The sequence below is a fragment of the Micropterus salmoides genome, unplaced genomic scaffold, assembly GCF_014851395.1.
Source record: "Micropterus salmoides isolate LMB-PRFRI ecotype aquatic unplaced genomic scaffold, ASM1485139v1 Ms_hic_scaffold_13, whole genome shotgun sequence".
In the NCBI taxonomy this organism is placed as follows: Eukaryota; Metazoa; Chordata; class Actinopteri; order Centrarchiformes; family Centrarchidae; genus Micropterus; species Micropterus salmoides.
In genome coordinates, this window is record NW_024040374.1 from 15,308,987 (window position 1) to 15,321,246 (window position 12,260).

General features: G+C 40.8%; 1 protein-coding gene across 1 annotated transcript; it reads left to right on the forward strand.

The window, feature by feature from the left end:
- The first annotated feature begins 2,135 nt into the window (after window positions 1–2,135).
- On the forward strand, window positions 2,136–3,596 carry LOC119901351. Its single transcript, XM_038716982.1, has 3 exons — window positions 2,136–2,244; window positions 2,653–3,305; window positions 3,438–3,596. The coding sequence occupies exons 1-3, from the start codon at window positions 2,136–2,138 to the stop codon at window positions 3,558–3,560; spliced, it is 885 nt and encodes a 294-aa protein (XP_038572910.1). The 3' UTR covers window positions 3,561–3,596.
- The last annotated feature ends 8,664 nt before the right edge of the window (window positions 3,597–12,260 follow it).

Sequence of the window (12,260 nt, forward strand, 5' to 3'; positions counted from 1 at the left end):
TAGCTGTCTGAGACTAATGTGTTGCTAATGCAACATTCTAGATTGCTGTTGAATTACTGTTTGGCTAAGTGTTAGGCTATGTATTTTACTCTTTACACTTAAACTCTTGTGTATATTTAATATATTTATTAGGGTGTTGTACTTCCTCTGGGGACTTAATGTTAATTGTTCACTTCCAGTTTTCCTTGTTACTGTACTACTGTACTGGGTTGCCAACCATTGGACTATTAAGACAGGGTGTTTGGTATGAGATAGAAGGAAACCCTCCTGCTCTGTTATCCCTCAGTCTGTCTGTCATGTTATGTTGCACTACCCAAACAGAGAATACGAGAATGTGAGTGACAGCGTTGCTATGATACGCCTGACAGCGATATGGATAGGACTTCTTCCCACAATCAAGTATGTCGGCATTTTTATGTCACATCTTTAGATAAGTCCACTAGTGAGGGTAATGCAGATGTAAGACCTGTCGTTTTAGACTAAATTTGCATTATAACATCAGCATTCATTGAATTTATGAATGATTTACTGTCAAAATCAGCAGGGGAAGACGTGTAGAAACAGCTTTTTGAACTTTCTCTCTTGTTGACAGTCCCTTCACTTCCCTGTTTTTCATCTCATTTTCATGAAGCAATGGTAGCAAATCGATTTTAAATTATATTATTCTATATAGTAATATTCTCCAAATCTGCACATAATCTTAAACCCTAGTATTTCATGCCCACTGGAATCCACTTGAACTGGAAAGAACTACCCAAGAAAAAACATGTTGTAGATACAGACATAGCCTCTTATTTATGCTAATTAATCTGATACCCAGGGATTTCTGAAAAGGCCTCACTCTTGTTTAAAACTAAATCCACAGAGTTACCAGAGTCTGATATGAGTAATAAGATATCATCTGCGTACAGAAATAATTTATGTTCACAACCCCCACCCCATCCCCTGTAACGCCTGTGTCCGCTTTTTTCCTGCAGTTAGTGGTTCTTGAAATAAAACAAAAGGCCTAGGACAGAGAGGATCTCCTTGTTTTGAACCCCTCGTCAGGTTTAAGGAGGGGGGCATCATTCCATTAGTTAAAACAGATGCTGTAGGAGATAAATAAATTACCGTAGCCCATTTTATGTGGAAAGTCCCCTTTACCCTATTGAAAGCCCTTTCGGTGTCGAGCAACTGTAACAGTGCATCATCCCTTCTGTAAGATCATTTGATAACAAAAAGCAGTCTATGCTTGAATGTCATTTATGATTGTGTGAGTAAAAGGTATATTTTTTGTCTCTGGGGTTTATCAGTCTCCAGATAAGATCAAGGCCTTGATCCTTAATCAGTAAATGTATAGCCTATCTATCTTTTGGTACATTAGTGGTGGGAGAAGTTTTATCTACAATCCCATCTTGCACCTGGTTGAAATCCCCTGCGATTATTGTATGGTAGGGTGACCACCCGTCCCGCATAACGCATGCGCACAGTGTTTGAAGCCCAATTCATGTGTCCCGCAAATTGAGACCGTTTCACGTATAATCCATGCTTGCTCAAAAAAAAAGTTGGTCACTCTATATCCTCGAGCCCCAGGCACCAAAACGAACATTACTTGACAGTTCAGCACGCTACTGTTGCCACACCCACGTGACCCACCCCTCTGTTGAACTGCTGACTAGGTTGTTGTTAACTTTTTTGTTGTTGTCATGACAGCGCACGCATATGCATACCAGACACTCTGGGAAGGAACCAATTCGAAAAATGGAGAAAGAGACTGAGTCTGAGGCACCGCCATCATCAATTAAAAAGAGAAGGTGTGGGTACAAGAAAGACTGGGAAAATGAATATTTGTGGCTGAAAGGTGTTGAGGGGGATACCGAGAGGGCTTTTTGTGACCTTTGCAAAACGTTCTTCTCAATCGGACATGGAGGGGAATACGATGTCAAACGACAAAGACTCACGGAGACTCACAAGAAACGTGTCCAACAGAAGAGACATCCAAATCTATGGATGCTTTCCTCCGACCTAAAAACGACTTTCTAGCTGAAAAAGTGACTGCTGCAGAGGTGACGAGTGTGTCCAACACGCTACATCATATCGAGCAGGAGATTGTGGCACAAAGCTAGCCCCAAAGATTTATCTGGACTCTGGTCCGGATGAAGGCAGAAGCCATTGTCATGGATGTGCTTGCCCCTGCCTCTGTTGAAGATTGCTTGAAAGTCCTCAGAAAACCACTGAATGAGCAACGAGAGGCAACAACCAAAGGTAAAGTTAAAGTTATGTTCATGGATGTAACATTGTTGTGTGTTAGCTATTTGTCTAACGTTAGCTAGCTAATGTTAGCTAATCACCTTCTTCTACTGGTATGTTAAAAGTCAACTTTTCCTTCAGTTCACTGAAATTGCATTAGTAGCTAACGTTAGCTAACATAATGCTGCTCATCCGTGCCTTCGTGAAATCAGGCTCTGTGTATCCTTACATGATTGTGACAACATTTCACTATTCGTTATCTCCCAAACTAAACAAACAAAAGCAACTCTAATTTTTGAAAAGTTATAAATATTTCTATAGATAATATTTATATAAAATCAATGATCAAAAACAGTAAAGCAGTATCTTGTATTTTTTATACGTTCATTTATAAGTTCATCCCATCTGTGTGTGCCTCCACAGCCCACACGCCATTCTTCTCAGTGGCTTCAGATGCCTCCAGTCATGGGACCACCAAGCTATTCCCACTGTCAGTGCGTTACTGGACGCCAGACTTGGGAGTACAAACGAAGGTCCTTGATTTCTATGATGACAGTGATGAAACATCTGCCGCGATCAACAACCAGATAGTCACCAAGCTGGAGGAAAACGGACTGGGATTAGACATGTTATCTGCATATTCCGCTGACAGTGCTAGTCTGAATTACGGGAGATACAACTCTGTCTTCCAGAAACTAAAAGAGAACAACAATTGCATTTTGAAGGGAAACTGTGTGGCCCACATCGTTCACAACAGTGCAAAACACGCAGGAGATCGGCTAAATATTGACATTGAAAATGTCTTCAACAAGACCTTTAGCCACTTCTCCTCATCTGCCAAACGCATTGAGGAACTTAAGTCAATTCACACCTTTGTGGAGATAGAGTACCAGTCCCTGCTTAGACATGTGCCCACAAGATGGCTGAGCTTGTGGCCTGCTGTGAAGAGGCTTCACGACAGCGGGGCTCCTATCAAGACCTACTTTCTCTCATTGGGAGAGGACCAGTGCCCAAAGTCACTATGGCGGCTGTTCAAGGATGACCAAGATGGTGAAGGCAACCCCCTTGATCTACAGGTAATTAATTTTAATTGCACTCAACTTTTTTTTTTCATCTAAATATTATTACATGAAACAGGGATTAGAGAAATGATGATAATGCAAACAGTGCCAGCACACAGGATGATTGACTCTCCTTACTTCTTTTAGGTTTACCTGTCCTTCCTTCTGCCTTTACTAACATGCAAGTTCACCATCCTTCCTCCCCCTTCTCATTCCGTGAACCTCTGTTCCTGTGGTGTTGAGCAACTACAATTCCTGTTAATCCTATAATTTTATATTATAATTTATTTAAAGTGAATAAATTGTAATGAAAAATGAATAAATAGCTAAAGTAAATCGTAAGTGGAAGTGCATCTGTCAGTTCATTGAATGTTCAAAATATTATGAAACTTTATTTAGAAAAAAAATACACATTGGTTGGCCTATTCATGAGCATACATCAGCAATTACACATGTAATTACAGGGGAATAGGGCATTATTAATATACCATGTAAGGTGGTATGTGCTAGAAATGGGTAAACCACTATCAGTGAGTCTGCCCGTGGGGTGGGGGCACCGCCGCGCCAGGCAGTGTCCCACATTGTCCCTCAGAAACATACCCCTTGTCCCCCATTGGGCTTATTAGCAGGTGGTCACCCTATTGTATGGCCGCCTACTATTTCCCTGATCACTTTGTTCACAATATGGAAGAAATCTGGATCTTCCTTATGAGGACGTACACTCACCGGCCACTTTATTAGGTACACCTTGCTAGTACCGGGTTGGACCCCCTTTTGCCTTCAGAACTGCCTTCATTTTTCGTGGCATACTTTCAACAAGGTCCATATTGACATGATAGCATTATGCAGTTCCTGGAGATTTGTAGGCTGCACATCCATGATGCGAATCTCCCGTTCCACCACATCCTAAAGGTGCTCTATTGGACCATTGGAGAACAGTGAACTCACTGTCCTGTTCAAGAAACCAGTTTGAGATTATTTGAGCTTTGTGACATGGTGGTGCATTGTCCTGCTGGAAGTAGCCATCAAAAGATGTGGTCATAAAGGGATGGACATGGTCAGCAACAATACTGTCACATTAAAACGATGCTCAGTTGGTACTATAAGGCCCAAAGTGTGCCAAGAACATATCCCCCACACCATTACACAACCAACACCAGTCTGAACCGTTGATACTGACTTTACCATCTTTACCAATTCTTTTTGTTATAGTGTACCGAGCACCTGGCCCGTATTCTGAATTCTTATCTGAATTTGCAGAGTTTTTGTCAACTTTAGTCCTTAAAACGGACAAAGTTATTATTGTAGGGGATTTTAATATTCATGTGGATGTTGAGAATGACAGCTTCAGTACTGCGTTTATCTCTTTGTTAGATTCCATCGGCTTCTCTCAGAGTGTTCATGAATCGACTCACTGTTTTAACCACACCCTCGACCTTGTTTTGGTGTATGGTATTGAAATTGAACATTTAGTGGTGTTCCCACAGAATCCCTCTTTATCCGACCACTGTTTGATAACTTTTGAGTTTGTATTGCTGAACTACTCGCCATTGGGCAAAAATTTCTATACAAGATGTCTGTCTGATAGTGCCATAGCTCTAAATACATTATCTAGTCACATAGTAACGGAGGACTCCTATGCTAATTTCAGTCCCTCCCAAATCGATCATCTTGTTGATAGTGCTCGCTGCGAATGACACTCGACTCTGTAGCCCCTCTAAAAAAGAAAATACTAAAACAAAGACGGTTAGCTCCATGGTATAATACTGAAACTCGCAAATTAAAGCAAATATCACGGAAACTTGAGAGGAATTGGCGTTCCACCAAAGTGGAAAATTCTCGTTTAATTTGGCAAGATAGTCTTAAAACTTATAGGAAGGCCCTCCGTAATGCCAGAGCAGCGTACTACTCGTCATTAATAGAGGAAAATAGGAACAACCCCAGATTTCTTTTCAGCACTGTAGCCAGGCTGACAGAGAGTCACAGCTCTATTGAGCCAAGTATTCCCATAGCTCTCAGTAGTTACGATTTCATGAGCTTCTTTAATGATAAAATTCTAGCTATTAGAGACAAAATTCACCAAGACCTGCCCTCAATTGGCACCGACTTATCTCTTAACTCAGGAACCTTAGAAACAGCTGTAGAACCAGATACATGTTTAGACTGTTTTGCTTCCCTCAATCTTTACCAACTAACTTCAATAATTTCTTCATCTAAACCATCAACCTGCCTCTTAGACCCCATCCCGACTAGGCTGCTTAAAGATGTTTTACCCTTAGTCAGCACCTCTATACTAGATATGATCAATCTATCTTCATCAACAGGCTATGTACCACAGTACTTTAAAGTAGCTGTAATTAAACCTCTTCTGAAAAAAACCAAACTTGATCCGGATGTTTTAGCCAACTATAGACCTATATCTAACCTTCCATTTCTCTCTAAGGTTCTGGAGAAAGCAGTTGCTAAACAGCTGTGTGACTTTCTACAGAGCAATAGTTTATTTGAGGATTTTCAGTCAGGATTTAGAGCTCATCATAGCACAGAGACAGCACTGGTGAAAATTACTAATGACCTCCTTATTGCATCAGACAAAGGACTTGTCTCTGTACTGGTTTTATTAGATCTTAGTGCTGCATTTGATACCATTGACCATCAGATCCTATTGCAGAGACTGGAATATTTCATTGGCATTAAAGGAACCGCTCTAAGCTGGTTTAAGTCCTATTTATCAGATCGATTTCAGTTTGTACATGTTAACGATGAGTCCTCCATGCACGCCAAAGTTACTCATGGAGTTCCTCAAGGATCTGTCCTTGGACCAATCCTCTTCACTTTATATATGCTTCCTTTAGGCAATATTATCAGGAAACATTCCATAAGCTTTCATTGTTATGCAGATGATACTCAGTTATATCTATCGATCAAGCCAGATGAAACTCATCAGTTAGCTAAACTTCAAATGTGCCTTCAGGATGTTAAAACCTGGATGACCTGTAATTTTCTCATGTTAAACTCAGATAAAACTGAAGTTATTGCTCTGGGGCCTAAGCACCTCCGTGACGCATTATCTAAAGATATAGTTTCCCTGGATGGCATCGCCTTGGCCTCCAGCACCACTGTGAGGAATCTTGGAGTTATCTTTGATCAGGACATGTCGATTAAGTCTCACATTAAGCAAATTTCAAGGACCGCCTTTTTTCACCTACGTAATATTGCGAAAATCAGGAACATCCTGTCTAAAAATGATGCAGAAAAACTAGTCCATGCATTTGTTACTTCTAGGCTGGATTACTGCAATTCCTTATTATCAGGCTGCTCGAAAAAGTCCATTAAGACTCTTCAGCTGATCCAGAATGCTGCAGCACGTGTTCTGACAGGAACCAGGAAAAGAGATCACATTTCTCCTGTTTTAGCTTCTTTGCACTGGCTTCCAGTAAAATCCAGAATAGAATTTAAAATCATTCTTCTTACCTACAAAGCTCTTAATGGTCAGGCACCATCTTATCTTAAAGAGCTCATAGTACCTTACTACCCCACCAGAGCACTGCGCTCCCAGAATGCAGGGTTACTTGTGGTTCCTAGAGTCTCCAAAAGTAGAATGGGAGCCAGAGTGTTCAGCTATCAAGCTCCTCTCCTGTGGAACCAGGTTCCAGTTTGGGTTCAGGAGGCAGACACCATCTCCACATTTAAGAGTAGGCTTAAGACTTTCCTCTTTGATAAAGCTTATAGTTAGGGCTGGCTCAGGTAGTCCTGAACCATCCCTTAGTTATGCTGCTATAGGCCTAGACTGCCGGGGGATTTCCCATGATGCACTGAGCTCCTCTCTCCTCTACTTTCTCTCCCTCTGTATGCAACCTTATCCCATTATTGCATGTTACTAACACAACTTCTCCCCTTTCTGGTAGTCTTGTGCTTTCTCGTCTCTCTCCTCTCTCCTATCACTTCCTGCAGGTTTTCTGGCTCTGGAGCTGTGGAGTCTGGATCTGTGGCTGCGGGTCACCTGCTGCCCCTGTGTTCCTGCTCGACACCCTCTACTGCAACGACTATTGTTGCTAGTCTTATTGTTATTATTGTTATTATAATCATTAACATTACGATGGTTACCATTAACACTATTATAAATATCTGTACCATTTTTCATTTAGTCTATAGCAACATTACCTTCACTGTCTGTACCTCTGTGTGTATATTGTGTAGGCTGCCTCCCTCCCCTCTCTCTCTCCTTACATCCCTCTCTCTTTCTCTCTCTCTCTCTTTTCTCTCTCTCTCGCTCTCTCTCACCCCAACCGGTCGAGGCAGATGGCTGCCCACCCTGAGCCATGGTTCTGCTCGAGGTTTCTGCCTCTTAAAAGGAAGTTTTTCCTTGCCTCTGTCGCCTAGTGCTTGCTCTTGGTGGGAATTGTTGGGCTTCTGTAAATATCATCACAGAGTATGGTCTAGACCTGCTCTTTTATGAAAAGCGCTGTGAGATAACTGTATATATATGTATTTATATAAATAAAATTGAATTGAATTGAATTGAATGTCACAGCTGTAATTGAGACTCATCAGACAAGGCAACATTTTTTCAGTCTTTTATTGTCCAATTTTGGTGAACCTGTGCAAATTGTAGCCTCAGTTTACTATTCTTAGCTAACAGGAGTGGCACCCAGTGTGGTCTTCTGTTGCTGGAGTCTACAACCCACACAAGTGGCTCAGGTAGTGCAGCTCATCCAGGATGGCACATCAATGCGAGCTGTGGCAAGAAGGTTTGCTGTGTCTGTTAGCGTAGTGTCCAGAGTGTGGAGGCGCTACCAGGAGACAGGCCAGTACATCAGGAGACGTGGCGGAGGCCGTAGGAGGGCAACGACCCAGCAGCAGGTTGCTCCTCCGCCTTTGTGCCAGGAGGAGCAGGAGGAGCTCTGCCAGAGCCCTGCAAAATGACCTCCAGCAGGCCACAAATGTGCATGTGTCTGCTGTCAAACGGTCAGAAATAGACTCCATGAGGGTGGTATGAGGGCCCGAAGTCCACAGGTTTTGCTTACAGCCCAACACCATGCAGGACGTTTGGCATTTGCCATAGAACACCAAGACTGGCAAATTCACCACTGGCGCCCTGTGTTCTTCACAGATGAAAGCAGGTTCATACTGAGCACATGTGACAGACGTGACAGAGTCTGGAGACGCCGTGGGGAACGTTCTGCTGCCTGCAACACTCCAAATCCAGACCTCCATGGGTTGATAAATTTGATTTCCATTGATAATTTTTGTGTGATTTTGTTGTCAGCACATTCAACTATGTAAAGAAAGGAATATTTGATGAGATTATTTCATTCATTCAGATCTAGGATGTGTTATTTAAGTGTTCCCTTTATTTTTTTTAGCAGTGTATGTTTATACAAAGGATACTACTCAACATTATTAAAAACTGAAAAACTTCCATCAAATGTTTACAACTAGTGTTTTTATACACAAGGAGCTATTTTGCGGCTAGTCACGAGCCACTTGAAGGAAATCACAAAATATCTGCTCATTAAATGGATGACTTGGATATTTTTAGTCTGTAACATGTTGATATGAATAAATTATCCTATTCCAGTGTGGCTACTGAGCGAGTATGTTCAGTCAAACACTATCCTCTTGAACAAACATAAAAGCATGCCAGTGTTTTTGAGAGCAAAGAGCCGATGTCGCTGTTGTAAAGGTCACATCAGTTCAACACAAACACAATCTACAATTCCATCATCAACTGCCATTTATTAGTATCAAACCACTGCTACAAAATTACATCAAACATGATGAAAATGGACTTGCATACGTGCTATACACAATGTAAGCTTTAAAGTAATTAAAGTACATGGATTTTTCTTATTTCTGGACAAATATCAATATATTTATATATATTATATAGATATATCAATGCCACTTAAAGCCATATATCATTCCAGTGATCTAGAGCCTATAAATGTACAACTATATCCCTGGTGGCTAGATGACCTTCATACACATTTGAGTAAACATTTCCATTCCAGGTTTCTCATCACATTGTTCAAGATGATGATTTGAAGATTTTAATTAAAGAAACAAATGAAAAAAAGAAAATGTATGAATATTTTTAGGATGTTCCCATCAGCCTTATAATGTCTGTTCCCATTGTTTGTAAAAAGGAAAAAAAGAATAGCATATGTAAATATATTCAATTCACAGAAACAAAACAGAAGAAATGCTGCACCTCATACCTTGAACTCTGACTCTATTTAAACAAATACAACACTGAAGACGCATATGATGAACTGGTGCTACGAGGAACTGATTAGTTGTGTCATTCAATGAATGTAAAACAATGTGTAATCTGCCTTTTGAGGCATGAAAACAAATGCAATTGGATTACATATACTGTCAGTCAGATCATGACACTTTCTCTATGGCAACCCTGTGCAATCCTTCATGAAAACTGACAATTGACTGGGAGCTTCACGTGAAAACACTTCGCAGCTTGTGATTCAGTCATCGACGTCATGGAGAGACCTGGCTTAGATAGCTTGCTTTAAAACCCAGGCTTTATCTCAGGCTCTGCATCATTGCCTGGCAACTTATTTTCCAGTTCAGTGGAAATAATGAGGGACAGGTTGACAAATACTTTATGCAACCTCTTTTTAAAATACCCACCCCAGCCCCACTGTATTTGCAGCTGCCACTATCAGAGGGATTCCAAAGAAAATGGAGTAAGAAATTACTCACTGTTTTTGTACCAATTGAAATGTTTGAGAGAAAAGAAAGAAGGCTATTTCAAAAAAAACCTGAACATTTTCTTTTTCCATTTAGAACTGAATCAAACTTGCCCAGAGGCTGGTTATAGAGAAAGAAATTCAAGTTTTTTTTCTTTCTACCAGGACAGGAGAGGTAGTGTTTGCCTGCTGTGAAACAAACATATCTACCAAACTGAATGCTCGCACTCAAGAAACAGAGTTTTTTTTGATACTGACAATTCAGTATGCTGCTCAGGGAAGTGTGATGGCCACTGCAGGAGCCAGGCAGCAGCTCCAGTGTGTAGTATGACACAATCTCCCAGTTAAAACTGACAAAGGCACAGGAAGGGTTTTATTAACCGCAGGGTCAGGAGGAATCCCTCTCTCACTACTCCTCCACCCTTCTCTCTGTTTACGGTGGCCACAGCCGCCTTTGTGAAGAGCCAAACAACACCATGCCAATCATTTTCCATAACCTACAGTGAATGCTGCCTTAATTCTGCTGCAGGATAACACAGTTTTACATATATTAATTTGCAGAATGAAAACTGCACACGTAAAGCGTGTGCTGAAAACATAGGTTGAATATCTGTATTGGTTGCACTAAAAAATTGTCAGTGTATATGCCACTTGCAATATGTTGCCTCACCTCCCTACATCAGCTTTTATTGGCAACACAGTGTATGTGCTCCTGCTGGTGCACATGGAGTGTCACACCAGTCTCTGGATTTGTCGTGATGTTTCTTACCGTGACATCCAGAGTCACACACATCATCCGCAAAATAAATTCTCGCTGTTTGTTTAAACTTTTCAAGCTGTGTTATTATTATTTTAGATGGTGTCAGGCACAGTACAGTATGTCAATAACAGAAAAGATTAATACACCTTCCTTGCATTTCAAACACATCCCTGCCTATAATAAAGAAGTGAAAACAAACAGTAAGGATACTTTGTCAGTACAGTTTGACCTGATAATATCCAGGATGAAGATGATTTGAACCCTGCTTCTGTTTCTCTGGGAGATAAATTCATATTACTGCATTGAACTTTAACTATGCGTTAATCACAATAAATTTAATTTAACTATGTTTAATTTAATACCTTTTATTTGTATTCTATGCTACTTTGGAGTTACATGTGTCAGAATAACTGTAAACTATGTTTGTGCTGTTTTTCGCTTCTATGCTCACACTGCATGTTTGGTTAATGTTATAACCAATCACCAATGTAATGAAAACTGTTAAGTGAGAAATTATTTTTCACAGCTAAAAGATGCGTACAGGAGCTTTAGCTTGTTGTGGCAACAATGCTCTAAATAAGGGTTAAGTATGAATGATAAAATACTTAAAGGCACATTCAGTAAAGTACTTGTCCCCCTCCGAGAGTTCAAACAGCTGTTGTTTCACAATGCAAAAAATCCAAATCCTAAAATTGTGATAAAGGCATTCAAACAGGACAGTATGATTCTGATCGAGGGTGAGAGGAGGAGGATGCTTTGAAATGGACAATTTAAAAATTCAGGGTGGGGATTGAGGGGGCCATAATAATACGTACTAGCATGAATATTTAGAATCCTCTTATCTTAAATTTAAAAGTGGAGAGATTTCTTTCCTCCCCACCGCTGTCAGCTGGGAGCGCGAGGTGAGGCAGTGATCTCTGCAGGTGTGTGGCGTGGCCTCTTTTCAGCTTGTACATCAACATGACTTTTTCAAGTGAACTTTTTATGGGGTAGGTCACACAACCCGTGGATGTTTTAGTCAAGAATGTATTCAGGTCATAGGACACTCGAAAGCCTGTTTCGGGGGAAAAAGGTATAATAGAGACCCAGGTGCGGTATTGGACAAGAATGAGCAGTGGTTTACATTTGTAAATATCTCCAAATCACATATACTGAGCGACACACTCAAGTCACTGATGATGATGATGATGATGATGCAGTGCAAACAGTGGATAATCCTATGTACTGTTACATCTGGCCATCTGGACTCAGGAGGATTTAAACAGTTTTTGAGGGCAAAAGGGGAGGGGATGAAATACGCATGATACGGCAAAATTAAGAAGACTCAATAACTCAAGCTACACTGTACAAACAGACTGATATGTCCCTCAAGCCTGGAGAACAGTCCAAGTTGTGTTGGAGTCAGGTTTGTCCAGGACAGGCCTGAATATTCAAAGATCCTGATTTATGTGATCAAAATATTAGTGTGTTATATTCTTAAAAGTATAACCGAGGGATTCTGAC

Coding starts and splice junctions, on each gene's coding strand:
- LOC119901351 (XM_038716982.1), top strand. CDS start 2,136: ATGAAGGCAGAAGCCATTGTCATGGATGTGCTTGCCCCTGCCTCTGTT. Junction 2,245..2,652: donor ACGAGAGGCAACAACCAAAG/GTAAAGTTAAAG, acceptor GTGCCTCCACAG/CCCACACGCCATTCTTCTCA. Junction 3,306..3,437: donor GCAACCCCCTTGATCTACAG/GTAATTAATTTT, acceptor TACTTCTTTTAG/GTTTACCTGTCCTTCCTTCT.